Genomic DNA, 24,562 nt, shown 5'->3' with positions numbered 1-24,562 from the left:
GTTTTTGCCAAGTTGCCCTCCAGGAAATATTACTAATTGATACAGCAGCATAAGTATATTCCCCACCGCCCCCCACCTCCCCGACCCTGGCTAAAAACGTAAACTTTGCCAGATTCAGCAGTGAATTTTTCATTTGTATTGATGTAAACAATACTGAGGCTGAATACTTTTTGCTCGTTATTCACTTAGTTTCTACATGGTTTACTTGCTTAATCCTCTACTCATTTTTCTACTTAAGTGTTTACATTTTCTGATGACACATAAGAGCTTCTTAATATAATATATTCAGGATATTAATCCTGTCTCTGCCAGGTATGTTGAACTTTATCACTTACCTTTTATTTTTGTTTTTGTTAGTTTGGCTCAAATTTTTACCTCTTTATACAGTCAAAGCAATCTTTTCCTTTATGGTTCCTTCTCTGATACAGAGTTCTTAATGTCTCCATTTAAAAGATTAACTCATCTCCCCTTTGGGCCCCTACGACAAAAATCCCTCATCTAAACGAAAGCAATAGCACCTTCCTAACAGGCTCTTTGTGAACATTGAGGTAACTTATATTAATGCGCTTTACAAATAGTAAAGTAACATATAAATGTTGATTATTAGCGGCTCTCAATACATGGCAGTTATTAACACCACATATGCCCGCTGCTCCACAGAGTTTATAATTAACTATATACAGGTCACCCGAGCAGATGTACTCGGAGATGAAAAAGTCTGGAAGATCAGATGAACTGTAGGAGACAGGCACCATGATGCAGACGTGCCTTTCACATCGCTCGGCAGGTTCAGGAACACAGAACAGTCATGAGAAAGGCCCCGATGACGAGGCTCTTACCTTACTCTTCCCCCTCGTCCAGCTCGGTTTCTTTGTGCACCACCACCCTCGTGACCGACATGTCGGGGTGCTGCTCCCTGGCTTCCCTGATGGCCTGGGCCAGCGCCTGTGGGGTCAGGAGAGAGCACTGTGAGTAGAGGAAGAGGCTCTTTCTCGGGATGGCTGTACACGAGCACAGCCATAACCTGGGATCCATCATTCCTCCTGCCAAGACAGTTTCACTGCTTTATTTGAGGAAGCAGGAGATTTGAAATGGGCTCTTTTTTCGTTTTACAGAATGCATCTCATTTCCCCAGATTTCCCATTTCTCCAGTCCACTGCCAAATAATGATACATGTAGGAGAAACACACTGGCTCTGAATCCCACTCAACCTGGCACGCACTGTGAGATGTGGAGAAAACAGATCTTCTCTGACCTTAGGATTCTCATCTGCAACCTGAGACTTATGCTAAGATTATAAAGATAATGTTAAGGTTTGATGTATGGATTGAAGGAATGATGTAAAGCCTCCAGGGGTGGTGTCTGCCCTCCACACTCGAGTGTTACTTGCAATTACCCAGTTGCCTCAAAACTCATGGTGCAAGAAATCTCTTGCATTCCTATATACTAATGATGAAAAATCTGAAAGAGAAATTAAGGAAACACTCCCATTTACCATTGCAACCAAAAGAATAAAATACCTAGGAATAAACCTACCTAAGGAGACAAAAGACCTGTATGCAGAAAACTATAAGACACTCATGAAAGAAATTAAAGATGATACAAACAGATGGAGAGATATACCATGTTCTCGGATTGGAAGAATCAACATTGTGAAAATGACTACACTACCCAAAGCAATCTACAGATTCAATGCAATCCCTATCAAACAACCATTGGCATTTTTCACAGAACTAGAAAAAAAAATTTCACAATTTGTATGGAAACACAAAAGACCCCGAATAGCCAAAGCAATCTTGAGAAAGAGAAACGGAGCTGGAGGAATCAGGCTCCCAGACTTCAGACTATACTACAAAGCTACAGTAATCAAGACAGTATGGTACTGGCACAAAAACAGAAATATAGATCAATGGAACAGGATAGAAAAACCAGAGATAAACCCACGCACATATGGTCACCTGATTTTTGGTAAAGGAGGCAAGAATATACAATGGAGAAAAGACAGCCTCTTCAATAAGTGGTGCTGGGCAAACTGGACAGCTACATGTAAAAGAATAAAATTAGAACACTCCCTAACACCATACACAAAAATAAACTCAAAATGGATTAAAGACCTAAATGTAAGGCCAGACACTACCAAACTCTTCGAGGAAAACATAGGCAGAACACTCTATGACATAAATCACACAGCAAGATCCTTTTTTGACCCACCTCCTAGAGAAATGGAAATAAAAACAAAAATAAACAAATGGGACCTAATGAAACTTAAAAGCTTTTGCACAGCAAAGGAAACCATAAAGAAGATGAAAAGAAAACCCTCAGAATGGGAGAAAATATTTGCAGACGAAGCAACTGACAAAGGATTTATCTCCAAAATTTACAAGCAGCTCATGCAGCTCAATATCAACAAAACAAACAACCCAATCCAAAAATGGGCAGAAGACCTAAACAGACATTTCTCCAAAGAAGATATACAGATTGCCAACAAACACATGAAAGAATGCTCAACATCATTAATCATTAGAGAAATGCAAATCAAAACTACAATGATACAATGAGGTATCACCTCACACCAGTCAGAATGGCCATCATCAAAAAATCTACAAACAATAAATGCTGGAGAGGGTGTGGAGAAAAGGGAACCCTCTTGCACTGTTGATGGGAATGTAAATTGATACAGCCACTATGGAGAACAGTATGGAGGTTCCTTAAGAAACTAAAAATAGAACTACCACACGACCAGCAATTCCACTACTGGGCATATACCCTGAGAAAACCATAATTCAAAAAGAGTCATGTACCACAATGTTCATTGCAGCTCTATTTACAACAGCCAGGACATGGAAACAACCTAAGTGTCCATCCACAGATGAATGGATAAAGAAGATGTGGCACATATATACAATGGAAGATTACTCAGCCATGAAAAGAAACGAAATTGAGTAATTTGTAGTGAGGTGGATGGACCTAGAGTCTGTCATCCAGAGTAAAGCAAGTCAGAAAGAGAAAAACAAATACCGTATGCTAACACACACACACACACACACACACACACACACACACACACACACACATATATATATATGGAATCTAAAAAAAAAAAAAGAAAATAAATGGTCATGAAAAACCTAGGGGCAGAACGGGAATAAAGATGCAGACCTACTAGAGAATGGACTTGAGGACACAGGGAGGGGAAGGGTAAGCTGGGACAAAGTGAGAGAGTGGCATGGACATATATACACTACCAAATGTAAAATCGATAGCTAGTGGGAAGCAGCCGCATAGCACAGGGAGATCAGCTCAGTGCTTTGTGACCACCTAGAGGGGTGGAATAGGATGGGTGGGAGGGAGACGCAAGAGGGAAAAGATATGGGGATATATGTGTAGCTGATTCACTTTGTTATAAAGCAGAAACTAACACACCACGGTAAAGCAATTATACTCCAATAAAGATGTTAAAAAAATAAAATTAAAAAAATTAAAAAAAAAAACTCACAGTGCAGGACCAGGCTCTGCTCATCTTTGCCCTCTCAGGCTCTCAGTAATTGCTTGAGGAATGTTGCAGGGAAAATATCTATTAACTTCTAGGACATAGAACAATTAAAACCACAAGCAACAATGATGACAAACAATCAGTAAAGCTAAAGAAAAGAGAGAGACTAATCTTTTAGATAATAAAATACAGCTCCCTATTTTACAGGTGGAAACAGTGAAGGCAAAAAGGTTAATGGGTCTTCCTCAGGACCATCCTGCCAGGGGGCTACAGGGCAGGAGAGGGCTGCCCCTCCACTGATTCATCGGCTCTTCCCTGGATGAGGCTGTGAGAAAGCAGACAAGATTTCTCTGAGTTTGATCAGAAAGTAAACTGTATACAAGGATTATGGCAAAGTGGAAAGATCCTGTTTTTCAGAGGGAAAGACGTTTAAAGAGGTCTCAGGGAAAAAGTAAAAGAAAACTGCACAGAACAACACTCAAAATCTAGGAAAGAACTTGAAAACAAAAAAGAAATCCTACTAGGAGAGAGATTGCTGTATCTCATAAGGAAAACATACATTTGAAAAAAGCAGCACAATTTTCCTGCTGCGTTGTCACCTGCCTTTGGGGACAACTGCATTTCTTGTTTGCAATATCATTTCTGTCAGCTGGAAGGTTACTGAGCAAAACCCTGAGCCGCATTCCACAAAGAAAGATAAAACTACCCCGCAAAATTATTTTTACGCCAAAAACTTTTCACTCAGAAGCCTGGAAGACACTTGAGGGTGCTTAAATTTCCACTGGGGAACAAACTCTGGCAACCTACCTGTGTTGGACAAGAGAGGATCAGACAGGGGACCAGGCTTCCACTTAAGCATCAGCACAACTGCTTGCCACGTGGGGAGAGCAGGCAGCCCAGTGGGCAGGAGCAGAGTGGGGACCTCGTCTCAGAGCAGGACAGCAAGTGCTGTCGTGTACTAACTGCAGTGTGAGTGGGGAAGGCGACCAAGTCCATCAGGGAGGCTCTAAGTCTGTGTTCAGAGGCAAGAGGGAGATTGGAACAATCAACACGGTCTACTCCCTGCTGGTTTCTGGAATCCAATTTGAGAAAGGACAGCTCTGATGGGAGCCAACGTGGCTACAGAACAACTTCTCAGCTACTCTGAATTTATGTTCATTACAAAGACCTGCCTACATTAAATCCTGCATCTGTCAAAGAGGAAACATACATGATACCCAAGGGAAGGTAGCAGGCGTGAAACATGTTTTAATTAGCAGAAAAGTAGGGAAAATGGAAAACTGCTATTATCATCTTCAAACATATTTGAAGTCAGTTTGCCCTTAGTTCCTTTCCTTCCATAATATCGGTACACGTAATTAAATACCGTAAAATGTTAATTTACTGCGGCAACAGTAAAGACTGTGAGAAAACTATCACATCGCACGGCCAAATTGAGAAGTCATTTTATTAGAAAGAAATACACTTTTCTGTGTTGTTTATGCCTCCCGGGTACGGAGCTGAGAGCCACGACTAGCACCGCGTGTAGAACCTGCAAAGCCTCTTTCATTTGCCAGCACAAAAGAGATTCCTTCTTTTCCTATCCTGCTCAGATGAAGGGTTTCCTTCCACTATTAAAATTCTTTTAATGTAGGCAAGGAACTGAAAAGGTGTCAATGACATTAAAGTCACTGCATGATCAACATCAGTTTGTGGCAGGGAACTAATTTCCCTCCTTTACTTTTAAATAGCTCCACCATCTCATTTACAGGCTTTAAGGGGAAAGCAAACTCATCATGAGCTCCTGGTGACAAGCATACCAGAAGCCACAATTACATTTGCTCAAAAACGTTTATGACATCTTATAAATAAACATGAAAAAGGTATATATCTGTTCCCTTCATTTGGATATCTGACCTCAGTTTTGGGGTTTTTTGTTTTTTTTTTAATCGTAGTTGATTTACAATGTTGTGTTAGCTTCAGGTGTACAGCAAAGTGATTCAGTTATACATATACATATTCTTTTTCAGATTCTTTACCCTTATAGGTTATTACAAGATATCGACTATAGTTCCCTGTGCTATACAGTAGGTCCTTGTTGTTTATCTATTTTATACATGGTGGTGTGTGCACTTGTCGATCCCAAACTCCCAATTTATCCCTCCCCCCGCCCCCTAGCCCCACTTCAGTTTTAAAATGGGCTGAAGGTGTGCGTCCTCACAGCAACAGCTAAAGCTGCAGCGCCATGATTTTCTTCTAATGGGAGAGTTAGGAATTTTGTTATTTTGTATTCTTTTGGAACTTACGTTTCAGACTGTGTTTTTAATATCTGCCGTTCAGAAGCATTACTATCTAGATTTGAGTTTTCAGGAAAAACGGGACGAAAGAATACACATAAAATAAAACCTGCAAGTAACCCCTCAAGGGAAAAAGTGGCATTTGAAACCCTGAAAGGGCCTTGTTTGGTGGAGACAGAGGGCGGACGAAACAAAGGCTGGGAGAGGACCCCGATTTTCACCTTCCATCAGGCCAAAGAATGTGGGTCCCTGCCCAGTACACTGTAGAAATTCAATAAATGCTGAGCGAGAGTCCCAGAGGAAAAAAGAGGAAGAATACGGTTTGCTCCAACTTAAGGTCAGAGCAACTCAAAACTGTCTCAGTGAAGAGAAGTAGAATAAATCCTCTGTATAGGAAACCAGACGCTTGGTTTCCACACAGGTAATTCATTTTCTAGTGGTGAAAAGACACATGTATAGTCATCTACTAGGAAGCTCTATTACTAAGTCAAAATTCAGAGTCAGGGCAACCTTTTAACCTATAATAACTCTCAAGGAATTTTTAAAAATACATTATGAGGGCTTCCCTGGTGGCGCAGTGGTTGAGAGTCCACCTGCCGACGCAGGGGACACGGGTTCGTGCCCCGGTTCGGGAAGATCCCACATGCCGTGGAGCGGCTGGGCCCGTGAGCCAGGGCCGCTGAGCGTGCGTGTCCGGAGCCTGTGCTCCGCAACGGGAGAGGCCACAACAGTGAGGGGCCCGCGTACCGCAAAAAAATATATATATATATTATGAAATATGTAAGTAAAATTATATATACAGGAGTTTTAAAAAACAGTAATTTTCTTTTTAGACATAGAATAAAATCTATTCCTGTTTGGCCTTTCTTACAGCAAGCCTTTCTTAAACGAGAAATTTTGTTCTCTAAAATTTCTGTGTTCAAAGCTGGGTGACTATCATTTGTTCCTACTCCCCAGCTGAGGACAACTGAACATTTGGTCAACTGAACATTTCCATTTCTTCAAATTATTGTAAAAAGAAAAGAGCTTGGTCTCCTTTAGAGCTGAGTTAAAATCACTCAGAAAATAACAAAACAAAAAATTCTCATCATCACTTGGGACTGCAGTCTAAAATTAAAGCTACTCTCCAAGTCTCCAGCAGTTCCATTCGTCACCTGTTCAGCTTAACAGTAGAATGGAAGTACAATTCTTTAAAAAATCTTTTCTGAATACATATAAATTTTCACTTTGTAAGAGACCTTCCTTCTATTACCTTGTCCTATCCTTCAATAATAGTAATAACTAGGAGAAAACATCTAGAGGTAAATAGCCCAACTTTTCTATTGCTATAAAAAAATACTTGATAAGTTCCTGAAAGCAGGCATAAGTCAAACTTAGTGGCTTTCCTTATTTTTTTGGAAGCCAGTGTCGTTTAACTGCCATTTATTTGTCAGTAACTGATGACTTGCCTTTAAACCAGGACCACATGAATGCCTGATGGTTGCCAAAAATCCTCTTGATTATTGTGAGCCAAAGGTGCATGTAAAGCTAGTGTGAAATGAAAAACAACCCACATTTTGTGCTAATTCAGTGCTAGGAAGGCTGAAAGGACAGGCTGTGTCTAGACTGTGAAGGGTCTTTATGCCAAGCTTAGGAGGTGCATTCATCTAGGAAGGAGGTACTGAGAGAAGCAGTTTGATACAGGGACGTGACATGATGACAGAAACTTAGAAAATAAACGCGGCCAGTTTCAGAATCAGAAGCTCAAGTCTTTACCTGGTCGTGATCAATATCTGCATCTCCCGTGATCACGATGCGCTTTTCAATTCTTGTTTCAGATATTCCACCTTTTACAGTCTAAGGTCATAAAGAAACAGAAGGGAGGGAGGATTAGCAATCACTAAAACGTGTTTACACACAATCAGAGAAAACAGAGATGGCGCACACCCAGACCTTCCGATCATCCTTAAGCAATTCACACTGGGTGGGGAAGACTGATGTCCTAGGAATTTCTTTATTTTTAAGCTCCATAGAGAATCCGATCCTTCCAAGTGTAGCATCATCTGTCAGCACTCCTAAACTGAAAGCAACCTTAAAAACTATCTTATCAAGATTCAGGTGAGATTAAGATGCAACAGATGCCATTTAATCCAAACAACTCCACTGGAACATTCCGTTACAGTTTCCTGAGTTTCTTCACTTCCAATTGGCCAATTTTTGAAAAGAAGCGAGCAAAGGAGAAGTAGTTGTTTGTTTTATGTAGAGTTTATAAGGAATGTAATAATTTAGGCATCTAGTTTAGGTTTGGGAAATTGACTGGCATCATACAGATCCATTTGGTGATTTTCTTCATTTGGTTTAGTGCAATAATAAAAAAAAAAAGAAGGCTTGGACTTGGTTTAAGATAGGTAAGATGTGTGAGAGCGATATAAAGATTTTCATCCAATGTTTGATTTGATTCTGCACGTGGCTGTGACATGGACATGGAATGTGGCTGAACAAAGGCTGTGAGGAGACCCGGGGGTAGGAGCTCCTGGGTGAACTGCCCACAGAGTTACAGAGTTACTGGCTTGGAGCGAGGTGACAGAAGCCTGGGGCATGATAGAGGCTGAGAGATCATATGTCTGTGACACCCTAAACAATGAGCAAATACCACCCAGTCCTGAGAAAGTGCACACTCAACCTCTACAACACTGATAAATTTACACACGGTCACAGGTACCGCACTTCACCGTAAGAAACAAGGCTGATCGCTAAGATCATTAGGTCTTAATAACCTGATATGCTTTAAAATGAACACCAATACCATCTTGCACTTATGGGACATTTTTTAATTCACAAAATTTTTGTTGTTGTTGAAATGTGGCGTGAGGAGGGCACAAGGGATACATTTGAGACCTTCAAGCACTAACCAAACCTGAGAAGCAGAAGCAAAAAGGAACGACTGGAAAATAATGCTGGGTTAGAAAGGTGATGACCATGTCATGCACTGGAATCACGTGGAGGGCTTCCTAAACACTCCTGGGGTTTCAGAAGATCCCGAGTGGGGTCACAGTATTCACACTGCTAGCAAGTCCCTGGGTGAGACTGCCGCCGACACTGCAGAGACCACACTTTGAGGATCGCTGGTCATCAGGTGTTAAACATTTAGAGAGTGATCTGGAGAAATGCTCCAAATCGACACACTAGTATCTTAAATCAATGGGGGAAATGTATATGATTTGAACAACTTGGTGAAAATTTTCAATGGCAGTCTTCACTTCCTTGCTTCCGTCAGGAGAGCTGACTTGTACTTAACAAAGCTAGGCTTCCAATTTTATTAGGTTCCCTCTGCTCCTACAGCTGTCTTAAGTATAGCTGTTTAGAACATATTTTTACCCCCTCGTACGTCACAAATTTGCAATTTGGATTTGGTTTAAATACAAATGTCAGCGGAGCCCAGTTTCTCGCACACTTTAGGCGTTTTTATTCCACTGGCACTGTGCGTAATAATTGGAAGTGTGAATAGGAACAAAGAAACCATGCAGAAAAGATTTTGTTGGCAGTGTACATTCCCCTGGATGGCTTTACCTTGGTGATGTGTGTGGTTGTCGTCGTCGACACGGACTCGGATGTGACGGTCTGTGCAGTCAGTAACGTGCCCGAGTCACCACCAGCCCCGCCATCAATCTTTGAAGAGTTGGGGGGAAAACACAAAGCAAAGCTTAACTTCCGTTACGTTGTCAGAGAAGATCCCTCCCCATCGAACATGCAGCTTTTAAGACCTAAGGAGTTGGCAGAAGATGCTAGCTGCCTATCCTCTGCATGTCTGTAGTGGTGATTTACTGATCAGAGATTGGCTGGCATTTATAAACAGAGTAAAGTCAAGGGCTAAATGCACATGGAGAAGCCAACCCTGGGCGGAGAGAGAATAAACAAAGAATGGACGTAGAAGGTGGGACTGAGATCTACAGGGGAGTCGTGAGAAAATCTGGCTGAGGGCCATTTACAGAAGCTGGAAGAAGAGAGCAGAGACCCAAGCAGAGAAGTTTCCACAGTGACCAGAAGTGCTGAGTTTGTTGTTTCTTTAAGCACAGGTGGGTAAAAATAAACGTTTTCTCAGATTACTAAGTAACAGAACCTAACTAGGACAGACTAAGCTTAAGCGATTTGGTTGATTGCTTATCTCTAGATTTTTTTTTTAATGACATGTTTCCTGTAATAGTTTGTGCGTATACACGGCTACATGTATTTCAATACGTATGCACACGTGTGCGCACATGTGCACGCACTCTCTATGTAAGTGTGTATATATATAGCTTATATATAAATCTTATACTATGTCTATATAGGGTTTAACTTCTTTACTTTGATACTAGAAAGTTCTAGAGTTTACCAAGGGAAATAATGAAGCACATTCATAGGCTACGAGTTTATGCTAAGATCATCAAAACACATTTATCACCAGTTTCCTGACACTGACGGGAAATAACTGGAGAGTGCAGAGTCTTTCTTACTGTAAGTTAGGAGGAGATCTCTCGAACTTGGGTCACACATCTCTACTTCTTTACAAGGGCACTTACCACAACAGAAACATGTGAGTACACGCTCTCCTACCACACCTGTTCATAAGAAACCTATTTGTGCTTATGTGGGATCTACGCACATTTACGGAGAGCATATCTAAAATGATTTTAAGGAATGTTTCACACATAAACGCATTACACCTTTAAAAAATATTTCGAGAGGACAGCAATCTGCCACGCTCCACCACGGTACAATCCTACTAGAACACTAAATTTCTCAGTTGAGAAAAGAGTTGTCCCAGTTTCTAAACGGTTCCATTTCGAAATGATGACTACTTTCCCCTTTTTTGTTACCCTTAAGGTTAAATATCATATTTCAAATCTTTACAGAATCAATGTGTGAATACCTAAAATCAAACACACGAATCTGATCATTATTTAGACGCACAGTATCACATTTACATAAGAATGGCGACACACGTTTTCAGAAAATAATCCCACATGAGGAGAAGCACAGGTGTGTGTGCGTTATGTGTGTACCCGTAAGCAAGAGTGAGTCGAATGGCTCTGTCTTCGTGGAGTTGGAGGAGGGGATAAAAGCCTAAATTAAATTCTACGAATCCATAAATTAAATCAGATCTAACAAACTTTGTAAGATGATCTGTTTCCCAAGTGTACCTAAACACTCCTGGATACAACAAGCCAGAGATGGCTCATAAGAATAATAAGAACAACATTGGTACTGCCTGTCCTAAAAAATCACATGTATGCTTCCTCCCATAATCAATGGGTCACCAATTTTATCGTAGCAAGTTACGTTGCTGAAGTAGTTATAAAATGGAGATATAAAAAGCTATGTCAAAGTCAGAAACATAAACTAGGAGAAGAGAGAACGAAAACAGAAAGACTAAGTAAAAAAGAAGTCAAACAGTCCAAGTCTAGAGACTTTGTACCTGTGGAGACTCATATGTGATGGTTTTGGTCTCAGTTTGGACAATAGGGACTTCCTTGGTGGAGATTTCTGTCCTTTGTGAGGCATCAGAAATTGTTACCATCTCTGTTTTTACCACTGGTGGCTGAAGTGAAAAGGAAGGGAAACATAAATTCTAGAGGTAATAAAGTAAAAGTGCTTAATGGAGGCTTCAAAAATAACTGTAAGAAACATATCCAAACACACACTCATGAACAAAAGAGTAAAAGGAAATCATCTAAAGCAAAAGAAAAACACTTTCCTCCAAATATCATATATATGTGTATAGATATATATGAAGAATAAGCTAGCATAATGGCTCCCTAAATCGTGGCGGGCTTCAAATTACGATGGTCCCAAATTACTTACGTGTCAAGCCTGGCGTACAGTGATACGGAAACTCTAGCTTTAAGCAAGTAATGATAAAATTGAAAAGAAAACAAAACAGAATGAGCCATGAGAAGTGACCTGCCTCAATTTTTATTACAGTTTAAAGAAGCATATAGTTTGTGTGAAGGCTGTAAGGTTTGCGTGTGTGCCTTTAATTGGCACGCTCGGTCAGTAGGCTAAGATCTGCTCTTTTCCCAAAAAGCCTTTTCTGCCCTACTGACAAGGAGATCCCATTTTCAGAAAGAATACCTTCAAGCAGGATTGTTTTCAGTTATACCTGTCTAAATCTTGCAGTGTTTCTTCTGTATTACATAAGTTAAAACGTTATATACCTGTAGAGTCACTCCACCATTGCTGCATTAATGCTCTGAACCATTTAAAACATTCAAGGAGATGCCTGTTAACATTGCCTGTTAACACTGCAGTCTGCTGAACGTGTATTTTTAATACACCATCAGACTGTACTACTACCAAAGCACTGCAGTGCTTTCCTTGAGAGAAAATTCCCAAGTGTAATTATTTAAAGAGGAATAACCTGTATATTAAATGCAGAAAATTATAGTTCAAGGCATTCAAAGACTTTCAAAATGTCTTCTCTGAAGTGAAATCGGAAGTTTAAAAGTAACATAAATCCAGTTAATTATTTCAAGACAAAGTCACTTCAAGATTTTCTACCCCATGAAAGAGAGCAAATATGGATAATCCCTCTACTGTCGGCATTGAATTTTAATCAAGGAACACTCACATGGAAGTAAACCCTCTCTCAGCGTAACTTTGACTCCCAAATCAGAGACACTGCACCTAGTGACCAAGACTTAATCTAAGAGGAGTATGGAAAGTTCTCTTTCTTGAAGAGAAAAAGGAAAAGACCCATACCCAATGGAGACAACTCACAAAACACATGATCAAACTTGCAAATAATCCGGAATTGATGAGAGGACAGAACGAGAAGAGAAGGGTATTCTCCTGTTAGCTTCTCGCTGCCCAGAAGGAAAGCTACGTCTCCTGACCAGACCGTACAATCCCTGGAATCTAAAACCTGAAATGCCAGGGGTATTCAGGAAATAATGTTTTCATCAGGCTAGATGCTGAATTCAGAGCATCATGGTAATCGGAGCCTGCTGCCATTCTGAAAATCTTAAACTGAAGAGAGAGTGAGCCAGCAAGTCAAACCCAGTCGTGACACCAGCAACACACACGCACTGCCCGTTTTTCAGCAATACATACACAATTTTCTAATGAACAAAAAGGCATTGAGTATGAGGAGACAGTGCAACTGAAGATAAACCATCAAAAACCACCGAAAACATGCAAAGAAAAATTTCAACGTGAAATGAGAAGGGAAAAAATGACACGGCTGCTGTTGGAAAGTTTATCAGGTGATCCAGCTGTGGTAAAGACGCCAGAAACCGTGACCAGAGAGGGCAGAAAATCGACAAAGCAGGGCCTTCCCCCTTCCTCCCGTGAGAGATCAAAGTCAGAATCCTGTCGAAAAAGCTGAAAGAGACCCGGGAGGACAGGAGAAGAAGAGAGGCAGGTGTGGCTCCACCTGAGAAACAGCTCTAGTGTTGAGCTCCCGCTTGGGTCTCCCATTTACCTCTGAACAACAGATAATCTGTGGCAAAACATCAATGTCAACGGGAGCCACGTCTCCGTTAACTTTCTGTTGCTCGTCCTCCGTTTCTTCGCTCACGTCTTGCTTAACAGCGCCTTCGTTTACACTCTTCTCGGCAGGGATCTGGGGGCCCGCTCCCTTTTCCTGGGTCACTGTTTCTACTGTGCCGACACTGGCACCTGCTTGCGTGACCGCGCTGGCTGCTGGCACGGGGTCCTGCCTCTCTACTACCTTGGCTGCTGGGCCGGGTGCCTCTTCCACCTCTTCTTCATACTCTCCCTGCTCCTCCCTGATGGCGCCCTCAGGCGCTCGGCGGTGGGGCCGGTACTCCCCCACGTCCTCCGCCTCCTCCTCGCTCTCGCTGCTGCTCTCAGAAGACAGGGGGGTGGGGTCTTTCTGCGTCCCCGGCTCCACCTTCTGCATCTCCCCAGGACCATGCCCAGGGGACGGCTCTTTACCGTTCATCTCTGCCGGGGTTACTCTTTCGTCTTTCCCAACCTCTGCCTGCTTCTTCTCCTCCACTATATTCAGAGTCTCAAGTGAACTCTGCACAGAAACAAAAATGGATGAGGGGGAAACAAAAATAGATGAATAAATCAAAACGACGGCAAGCAAAATTAACCGATGGCAGGTTCATGTCATGGAGGAAAGCAAAGATGATGATGATGATGGTGGACTGAAAGGGAAGCGGGTGAAAACGTGAGCGGGATTGGACACGTCGGGCAATGGTGTTAACATGGAAAAGGGGAGAACCTTAACAGCATCACTGGCTCCGGCGCAAGGCCCTTCCGACTCAGGAGCGCATTTCTGCGGAACAAAAAGCAACCGAGGACACAGAATCAATAAAGGTTTACCTCGACACCCACCAAAACAAACATCCGACACCGCAAAGACAGAACAGCAAGAATCAACAGCTACAAAAACCTTTGCCCGAGGTCACATGAAGGACAATCCAGACAAATGCAAGAAGCTTAGGGAAGGAAACAAAAACACAAAAACTGCTAGCATCGTCCCAAAGAGACGAAATGGTTTTATTATATTTATATCTATAAGCTCCTTCTTGTTGAAAAGGTAGGGGGAAAAAATGGAATTATACCAGAGCTTACTCATTATTTTAAAGTTTAAATGTTAAGACTTTTAAAATCTATTCGACAGCTTGATTTTAATCAGACCAAAAAAAAAAAAAAATCCTGGCCTGAACCCCTAATTCCTAAATGAATATAGTATTAATAAGATGATGCCTTTGTTTTTTGCTGGCTTGTTTAAAAATCAGCTTTAATTGGCAAAATTATAATTGTCTCAGACAGTTATTAACATAAAAATGTTGTCATTTCAGAAATGGTTATTAACATCCCAAACTGTGCGACAGATTAGCAAAAGGGATATTATAACATTAGGATGGATGTCAGTTATGGCTCCAAGTGTGTTCTCTTAGAATTTAGCTCCTTCATTTGAAAACTGAAATAGACCCAGTTTATCATTTGCGATACACATTGCTAGCCTCTGCAGGCATCTACTTTGGGGGGACTAGATTTACTCCAGTTAAGTACAGGACCTAAATGTTCAATAAATGTCTGAAGACGAAATACATTAGTAAATAACTTCCTATGCTATAGTATTGATAATCAGGGTAGAAACTTTCTTACAAAGGAGTCTGTTTTTAAAGATTAAAATTTTCCTTATTTTTTTTAAAAGGCTACTTTACATAAAGCCTAGCCAACTTTTTGACATTCGGGTAGCACTAATGCCTTGTGCTCTAACTTTAAAAATTCAGCTAGAGATAGTAGCCCTACTTATTCAAGAAAGTATTTTGATGCTGAATGAAGAGCACTGCACCCCTGAACCCTCTGGGCAGAAACAGACCTTGCTGTGAAGCTGCCAAGACACTAACTGGACTGGAGCTGTTTCCTATAACAGATAACATGACCTCATGTTTATGTGCTCCAGCAACATGGACAACCATGAGCAAAAGGTCCTGAAAGGGCACCTATCAACATATACTCACACACTGTCTTTGATCTGCTCTGTTTTTTTTTTTTGCGGTACACGGGCCTCTCACTGCTGTGGCCTCTCCCACTGCGGAGCACAGGCTCCGGATGCGCAGGCTTAGCGGCCATGGCTCACGGGCCCTGCTGCTCCGCGGCATGTGAGATCTTCCCGGACCGGGGCACAAACCTGTGTCCCCTGCATCGGCAGGCGGACTCTCAACCATTGTGCCACCAGGGAAGTCCCATGATCTGCCCTGTTATTCTTAAAGGCATGGTAAGGGTATGTTTTCATTGCTCAAAATTAATACCATGTAAATCACGTTACTGACAGACCAAGAGAGCCATCTTTCCAGGCTTATTGAAAGCCCAGAGGTTTCAGATGTTAAACTGAAAATCTCTAAATCTTTTTTGGTAAATGGGTAACATTTAACTGTACCTACTTATAAACTTCTTTATAAATAAAGATATCCAGTGATCAGAACATTTCTAAAGGAGACATTTCATTATCATTATTTTTATTACTTAACCTCAAATGGCCAGATGGGTTCTGCCCAAGTTCAGGGAATCCCTTAGGGGTCATTCCAAAAAAATGAAAGTTATTATTTCATTGAGAATGGCAAGCACTTCAAATTTTTCCATATAAGCAGGATTTTAAAAATAATAAACCATCAGAAGATGTTTAAAAGACATTTAGGCTTTGAAAACTGTTCTGCAAAAAATACTTAGCTTCTACTTGGTTGAAGGTTTCCCTCCACATAACAACTCAGACTCTGGGCCTTAGTGGTTTAAATGATTCTCTGAATTTAGGCAGATTGGGGTGGAGGGAAAGGAAGCAAGAGAAACATCCAATCAGTATCTTTTCCTGGAGTCCAAATTCTGTCATTATTTCTTGAATGTTTCTCCCAGGAAGAGTTAATTGCACCAGTGAAAGAACTGGAGGAAGGGGTTCCTTAATACTCAAAAAATAAAAATCACTCTTATACGTGGCTTTTAAAAACAGGGGAAACAAAGTAAAATGCACCTCAGGCAACTGTGAGAAGGGCGAGGAAGAAAGCTTTTCAGAAGGTGCACTAGAGTTCACAACAGTGCCCTCTGCTGTCCAAGTGGTGGCTGAGGTGAAGGAGGCTTTCATGCTATCAGAAAAGCCCTTTTCACTAAACAAAATTGATGTTATCTCCTCTTCTAGGCTCTAGAGAGGTCAGAAAAGGAAGAGCAAAGAGTTAACAATAAGTCAGAACAGACAGCAGTGACCTATTGAAAGGAAAGGTTACGCAAGAAAGAATCACAGAGCAGCATAAATTGAAAGAAAGGCAAGGATTCTAAAAGATTCTGCAGCAGGCGTCTGTGGCCACTGGCCTGAATGACAGCTTTCCACCCTGCTTGAGAATCGTTGATAGCTCCAACCTACAGAAACAAGCTAAAACTCTTTAGTGTCTCACTGAAACTTTATCACAAGCTGAGCATGACCAACCCACTCATCCGTCAAACGCTGCTCTGTATATTCTCGAGGGAGCTTCTCGGCGCGGGCCTTTCTGCATAGAACAGCCTCTTCGGTGGCCCCTGCACTTGCTACACTTATTTCTGTGTTAGAGCTTGGATGTCCCTAACCCCTTGCCTCCAATGCCCTTCCCCAGGCACTCTGGGCCTTGCCAATCTTGTCATCTCTCTGAGGTCCACTTAATATTCCACGTTTTGTGTATGGCCTTCACTAACCATTTCAGCTCCTACGACCTCTACCCTGCCCCATACCACTCTGTCTGTACGGAAAGCGCTTTGACGGTAACCCACTGAAATTCCCTCAGACATGCTAAATATGCCATGGAATGAAGAAACAGTATCTTTTTTTTTTTTTTTTTCCAACAAGAAACAGGTAAAGAAAAAAAAAAAAACTCTAAACAGGAAGACAAACTCAGAGGGGGAAACTCTGAGCAATGTGAAAATCATCTATCCCTGAAAGGCTATTAAGGCGAATTTAATCTTCATATTTCTGGCCCTTAAATGACAGTCCTTAATCTGCCTGAGGGCACAACAGGTAAGCTGGGGACTATCCCAGGTACCTAGAATGCCAATGGTTAAGAGTCACCATGAAGCTCCCCCTCACGTCAGATGTGTGCCAGAATACTTCCTAATAAAACCCACTGCTCAGAGATCTTAAAGATAGATAAATGAATGAATGGCATTCTGGGATGCCCCTTGGGACAGTGCACTAACTGGGGTGAAGGGAAGGTACGACGAGATGAGGAAGGCGAGGTGCGTAAGCACAGTACTCAGGAGAGAAAACAAGCTTCTGGTCCATAATTACATCATCCCTAGGGTCCGGTGGGTGCAGATGGTGTCCTAGCCGGTCAGAGATCACTGGAGAGTTGAAATAAGTGCCATGCATCTAATTATTCAATAAAATATCTCCAAAATTACCTTAAAAGTCCAGTGTATGTAATCTCTACTAGACTCAGGAGTTTCTATATAAAATATAAACTCATATTTTATACAAGTTCAAGTGTGTCATAATTCTCACAATACCTAAGAGGATATACAATAGTTATTTGCCTAGTAAAGACTAAATGATTTGGTTTCCAATTTTCTGCTCTACTCTCAAAATTATTCATAATGTACTGAAACCATTTTGAAAGTTTGATGTATTGATTTCTAAACAAGAAACTATTACTGTTCTTTTTTTCATCTATAAAACACATATTACAGACATTTGGAAAACTTGGTCAAATTATACTCTTATGCCTTATTTTTTATTTTACATTTTTTTAAGGACTGCAATTTAAACATAATCAGGACACCCTGAAAAATCAAGTAGCAAAATGAAGATGTAACAAAGACAGAAATTTTAAAGATATTCTGTTAAAAGTCAAAACACTCCAGTAGACTTAACTTTCAACTAATAGCAATGATGTGTTATTTGGCGCAGGGTGGATACAGTGTAAGTGGTCAAAAAATGTTTGTTGGGTGAATGGATGATCGCAGTTACAACAGTCCATATGTGTGTTAAGTACGTACGTACGTATTTTCCTGCATGTGCTGGAGAGGAAAAGAATAAGAAAAAAGCAGTAACTTCAAGCGTAGATAAACTGTTTAGGAGCTTAACTGTAGATAAATTCCAGATTTAAATTTCACATAACATCATTTTAATGTTAACTTCTACAATAACAAATGGATTGTTTTCATTGTACATGGTTTATATTGTACACTCCCCTAAACGATGACATTGAGAAAAAATGATCATTTTAAACACTGTCACCAAAATCCCAAAGTTTCCTACTGCAAGGACGTCACTTTAAATTGATCAAATGATGTCATCTGACTCGCTTCTAAGGAGGATAGATTTTCAAAACTACGTAATATTTCAAAGCATATGATATTAAAGTCATCATTTTACACACAGAGTCTGATTGGCTTTGGATTTCAAGCTAACCTTTAAAGTATATAAAGATGTCACTTGGTTTAGCTTTATGACGTTATGTTTCTCATTTGCAGTGTTCCAGAAATATTTCATCTCAACCAGATCTCAGATTCTCTTAGCGCAAGGCTTCATCTTCCACTTAATCTGCCTCCCCCACCATCCCACTGTATGTTCTGATGAGTAATACTCTCTACCAACTAACAAAATCAGACTTGGTGGAAGGGAAACACTTTCTCCTTATTCCGATCTGTGCTCTCGTTCCCATCCCCTATAATCCATTCCTCAACCAGCACCAGAGGAGTTTTTGTCATACACGTGGGATTATTATAGCACTACTCAGCTTAAAGCTCTCCAATAGTTTCCCATCACTCCTATAATGTAACTCCAAATTGTTAATATGTTCTTGAAGATCCTGCCAAGATCTGGAGTCTCACCTCTTTGACTTTTCTCAGACCTTGTCATTTGGTCTTTCAGTCCTTTAAATTAATTCCTGTTTTGGGGCTGCATCTGCTCTCCCTTACACATGGAAAAAACTTCACACGTCCACCTCCTTCTCATCACTAAGGCCTCAACTCAAATGCTATCTCTTCCCAAGCCTTCCCAATCACCTTCTAACTCGACAAGTATTTCATCTCCTTAACACTTCTTAGCGCTCCAAATTTTCTAGTTACTAATTTGCATGTCTGCTACCTCCTCCACTAGACTCTTAAGCATTCTAGTCCCAACAAACAATAAGCTGACCAGCTGGCTAAGCAAAGTCACTAGAAATAGAATAACAATGTAAAAGCAATGGAAAGCTAACTTCCCTAGTAATGCCAGGTGTTTCATATACGCAGGAGCACAGAGAGATCCGAGGGGCTGCTCGCATATACCAAAATCTTTTAGCCCGTTGAAAATCTTAAAAAATAAAAATTCAAAAGGTTTCCAAATGCAATTAGTAGAATGGTAACCTAAATCACACGTAATTCTTTACTCTAACACCACCACAGTGTGTGTTGTACAAACAGTGCATTTTCGTGTGAAATCATGGTTTCCCAACTGCCAGCCACATCCATCAAAATAAGGGGTCATTTATCACCTAAATCGGTTGAGATGTCTGCATTTCAAATTGTGGATTTTCAAATAAAGTACTTTTGCAATATGGTGCTTCTCATCTAATGATCCTATGTTTTTATTTTACTTTTTAAGCACTCAAAAGTTTATTTTAAAAAATTTAGGTTGATACACAAGGAAAGAGGAGTATCTTATGGCTGTGGACAGAAATAAAGGAAAAGGGGGAAAAAGCAAGAGTAGATCCAAGGATGCAAGGTGAACACCTTGTCTGCCTCCTGGGCTTTCTCTTCAACTGTCCATGCGGCCGCCATCTGATGCTTCTCCGTCATGGATAAAATATCCTTGAAAAGATGGTCTCCTTTGCTCTATTGTTTTAAACAGTAGACATGGTCAACAAATAAGACAAGCACAATTACATCTATAGCAACACAGACATAAAACGACTGTGTGGGTCAGCGGAAAAACCAGACGAAGCGGCACATAAAGAGAGGACACAATCCCAGCACGTCATCAGACGCTGTTTCCCCAGAAAACACAACGCTCTAGAGTTGATTCCGAAATATGGACATTAATATCTTCAGAAAAGCTGAAAATAAGAACTAAAGTTGTATACAACTTCAGAAGACCCTGCTATGGTGTTTTAAATCTTAATATTGTCAAAAGCTTTTTCAGTTTTTAGCAATCACTTTTGCTCATCTGCTTTAAAGAGCTGTTTTCCTTTCACTGTCACAAACTTAGAAATTTAAAGTAACCAACAGCTTTGCTTTTTAAGAAAAGGTGAATAAAAATAGCCTAAGAATATATAAATCAAACGCCTACAATTTGGTAACATTCAAGTCAGACTAGATAATGAATTTAAGGAGAAGAGAGGGGTGAAAGGAAAAGAGGAAAGAGGAAATTGCAGGGTAACACCTGAACACACTTTTTAAAGCTGCATATTAAATACAGTATGATCACTAACTCCCTCAAGTAAAATAAACGAGCCCATGAAGTTCTTGGTTGACAACAGGAGAGATTTTGGAGCATCAAAAAGAACAGATATAGATGAGAATGAAGAAATATTTTGAGAACATATTCTAAAGGCAATGCTTATAGTGGTGGCGGAGAGAAATAAACCATGGAAAGAGAAAGAATGAGTTTGGAGAGATGTTATGGATGAAAATGTTCTTAAAGTACTAATCTACATTTCATTACTAAGAAGTTTCAGTATTAAGTTGTATAATTAACATTTTACAAGTTTTCAACAGGGCTCATCAGTCTTTAAAGCTAAATTTAGCTCTTTATCTTCACAGTAATTACCTTAAACCATTCTAAATATGGTCTACATTCCTACATCCCTTTAATCACTAATTCTTTAATTATTAAACAAACTCTCTTATTTCAGAAGTCAATAATTAACTTACTAAATACAATATACATCAGTTTCTAGCTCGCCCTATGTAACAATTCATCACTACCAAGTTACTTGAGTAAAATAGTGAAACTATTCTAAAGGTATTTCGAAACCCATACAATTTACCCAAGAACTACGTCAATAAGTATTACACATTATTAATAAATATTTAGTATTTTAAAAATTATTAGCAGTTACATTTTTTTAAAAAAAGGGAACATTTTGTAACGTCTTGAGAATCAACATAATAGATTAACAACCTAAGTTTTACTGAACAGCTGGATTGAGACATACAGCCAACAAATAGCTAGTGACATACCCCTTGTGTCTGTGGGGACAGAGGTGTGATACGTCGTTTTTCCCATTCATTAGGGCGTGGTTCGGGTGTGGATTCCATAAAATTGCGCTTGAGTTCACTAATGCTAGCCTGGTGTTTCAGTATTTCTTCCTGGGCCTTATCCAGGTCCTAGCAATATGTAACGTAATAAAGGGGGAAAAATCCAAAAGGAAAAAACACAAAAAACAAAAAAAAAAACCCAATAGGATAAAAATAAAAAATGAAACCAAAAAATAAGACAAAGTAAACTTATGATTAAAAAAACACAGTAAAGCAAGAAAAATGCCAAGTCTCAAAAGCCATTATCATCACCTAGGAATATGAGTTTGTCCAAATTTGAAAATAAAACCAATGTGCAATTTTTTTATGATTCCTGTCTTAAAGGGTTCTGACTTCTTCTCTGTTTAGAATTGTTTAAGATATCAGTAGAAGGAGGCTATGGAACTAATACTCAACATGGCCAATAACCCTTCTTTCTAATAGTTGGATTTGAAATGCAGCCCATGACTTTGTTCCTGCAAATTTACCTTTCTGATTAGGGTTACTACTAGAGTTGCACCCTGTAATATAATGAAGCAAGTGAAAATAGAGAAAGGTGGACTCAGAGCCCATTTGGCCTGACAGGAATCCAGTTCAGGATCATCCCAAAAAGGGGGGGTAGGGGGACCAACGGTTGGCTTTTTTCAGGAAATTCAGCAATGGTTTTTAATCCTTATGGAATAAACTGAACAGCTTCCAGAGGCTGCTTCTGTTTGGCCTTTCTCTAAAATAAATGAACATCATATTGGTTTCACGTACTTGCCAAGCACAAAAGCCACCCACATACCAAACAGTCCTTATAAAAAGATGCGAGGAAAACTACCAGGTCAATTTTCACTGAAATAGGCCCTGACAAATGTCACTTGTGGGATTTTTTAGATTGGCCCTGAGAAATGATATTTGTGGAAATAAAAGGCAGTATTCAGAAAACAGTTTTAACTGAATTTTAAATGTTTTCTTATATTTCAAAAATCATGGGGCCACCTGTGGATTATAGCTTTCAATCCCACTACTCCCACAGAAACAGGTCATGCATCTGATTAAATTAGATATTCCATATGCATGCACAAGCATAGTAGCTCATCTATGAGCTGCTATCGCCATTTGCAAAATCTCATGAAAATCTAAAAATCTTTGCATGGCATGGAAAAATGACTGTGGCTTGAGATCAGGCACATTTCTTGCATTTGTTCAAAGCAATGTTATGTATTACACTTCAGAGCATTTTAGTAAGTTATGCAAAAATACATTTCCAACAGTTATCAAAGCTGCTGAAAGCAACCGAACAGATTAGTCAAATTACTGAGGATTGCAGCTCTCCACTGAATACACTGCCATGTACTACCCTAAAAGAAGGGGGAAAAAGAAACAAAAAACCGTTCTCGTGTGACACGGGGAATACAATACATTTTACATTCCTAATTGGGTGGCTAGGTTTTTTTTTCCTCCTCTTTTCTTTCTTACTTTCTTTCATTTATTCTTTCTTTTTAATCAAAACAAACCCATTAATTAGCATACTCTCAAATGAAAGATTTTAAGTGGACTACATTCCTAATTGCATGGATTTTGGCACTCTCTCGCACCACCAAAAAAAAAAAAAAATTGTGGACACAGGGCCAAATGACTTAATGCCAGATCGACAAATATTTGTTCTGGTGAACGTGCATTAAGGATGGGATCATGTTACTTCAGACTCTAAACCCTGGAGATAACCCATTAGGAGAAAATAGGTTTACTTGTGGAACTTCAAGATTAATGAATAAAAAGTTTATTCATTTGATTACACAGAATTTTTTTTTTCCCAGTTGTCACTTTGAGAACTTATAGTAGATATATTCCTACCTAAGCCACTTTAGAAGAACAAAGCTGGACTGGTAACATGCACTCCCAAGGTGAACTTCCCCCATGCATTTCGTGCACTGTGCTTGAAAGGTGCCAGCCAGCCTGTGCGTGACCCCCCGTTCACAGCAGCCTGGCAGCCATTAGGACAGAGTTGTTTTCTTAAATTATACAAACCTCCAACATTAAATTGCTATGTCTGACATAAATATTATCCCCTTCTACTCTCAAGGAATTTTTCTGTGAAATTAAATCACACACAGGGGGGAAAAAGGCAAATAAACATAAGTGTATCAACCAGCAAGCACCAGAAATGACTCAGAGTTGGATAGTCTAAGACATTAAAATAAAAGAGGAATAAAAATCTTAAGAACCTAAAGCCACAGCGAGCAAAACTCACAAATAAACCCTAAAGTGCTCCACCCCCCGCACAAATGATAATGGCAGGCAGCAGCTACCAGGTATGTAACTTTGGGGGGAAAATATCCACCTCCTCCAGCTGTGTTTCCTCCTCTTCGGTCTTCGCCTGGAAGTCACCCAGCAAGCAGCCAGAGAGAAGGGGAATATTAGTGGAAATGCTACCATCAGTGCAAAGAAGCTGTATTGAACTTAAATGGTGAACCAGCATTACCAACCTTTACTGTCTGGCCCTCAGAAGATGCAGACTATTAAGCCACTTTGGTCTTTCTTCACCTACAGTGTTGCACAAATGATGGAAATGGTCTTTTGCAAAGGTGGAATGGAGAATGGAAGCTTCACTCTTTCTCAGTCCCTAGATTATGCGCTGCTTTTTAATATGTTTTGACTCAGGAATGAAAACATGAGAGTGTAAAGATGGCATAATTCAATCTGTTCTAACTTGAAACATCTAAATCAACTAGTGGTGAGGGCAAAGTGTCATGATGTAAATTTTGGCTTTCACTTTCTATCAGGGACAGATGTTCACCCTATTATTTAGTTTTTTAACACAGATTTCTTTCCTTGGGGGGAAACTGGTTTATTTTGCTACTTTCATATAAAATGGTGGGTAGTTAAAAACACTCTTATATTTTATAGCCACTTTTCTTTCATAAAATTCTTTAAGCAAGAATACTTTTTCATAGTTGGACAGTTATCTAATGACCCAAAGAATTAATCTGTACATTTAAAACTAACATAAATACTGATGACTACTGACTCATGAAAGGGAATAGCATAAAAGAAAAATATTGGTTCGGATACCAAAGGAAAAGAGTTTAACCTTTACATGTTCATTTATAGCAGGATTATACAT

General features: G+C 40.0%; 1 protein-coding gene across 1 annotated transcript in view; it reads right to left on the bottom strand.

The window, feature by feature from the left end:
* Window positions 1–840: 840 nt before the first annotated feature.
* Window positions 841–24,562, bottom strand: part of EPB41L2 (erythrocyte membrane protein band 4.1 like 2) — a 96,572-nt gene continuing 72,850 nt past the window's right edge. Inside the window, exons 12-16 of the mRNA XM_065889232.1 lie at window positions 13,211–13,774; window positions 11,207–11,329; window positions 9,319–9,417; window positions 7,525–7,605; window positions 841–945 (exon numbers count right to left, since the gene is read on the bottom strand). Of these exons, the coding sequence (XP_065745304.1) occupies window positions 841–945; window positions 7,525–7,605; window positions 9,319–9,417; window positions 11,207–11,329; window positions 13,211–13,774 (972 nt within the window). The remainder of the gene's footprint in view (window positions 946–7,524; window positions 7,606–9,318; window positions 9,418–11,206; window positions 11,330–13,210; window positions 13,775–24,562) is intronic.

Source organism: Phocoena phocoena, chromosome 12 (assembly GCF_963924675.1).
Source record: "Phocoena phocoena chromosome 12, mPhoPho1.1, whole genome shotgun sequence".
Taxonomy (NCBI): Eukaryota; Metazoa; Chordata; class Mammalia; order Artiodactyla; family Phocoenidae; genus Phocoena; species Phocoena phocoena.
This window is presented reverse-complemented; position numbering and strand designations above follow the sequence as displayed.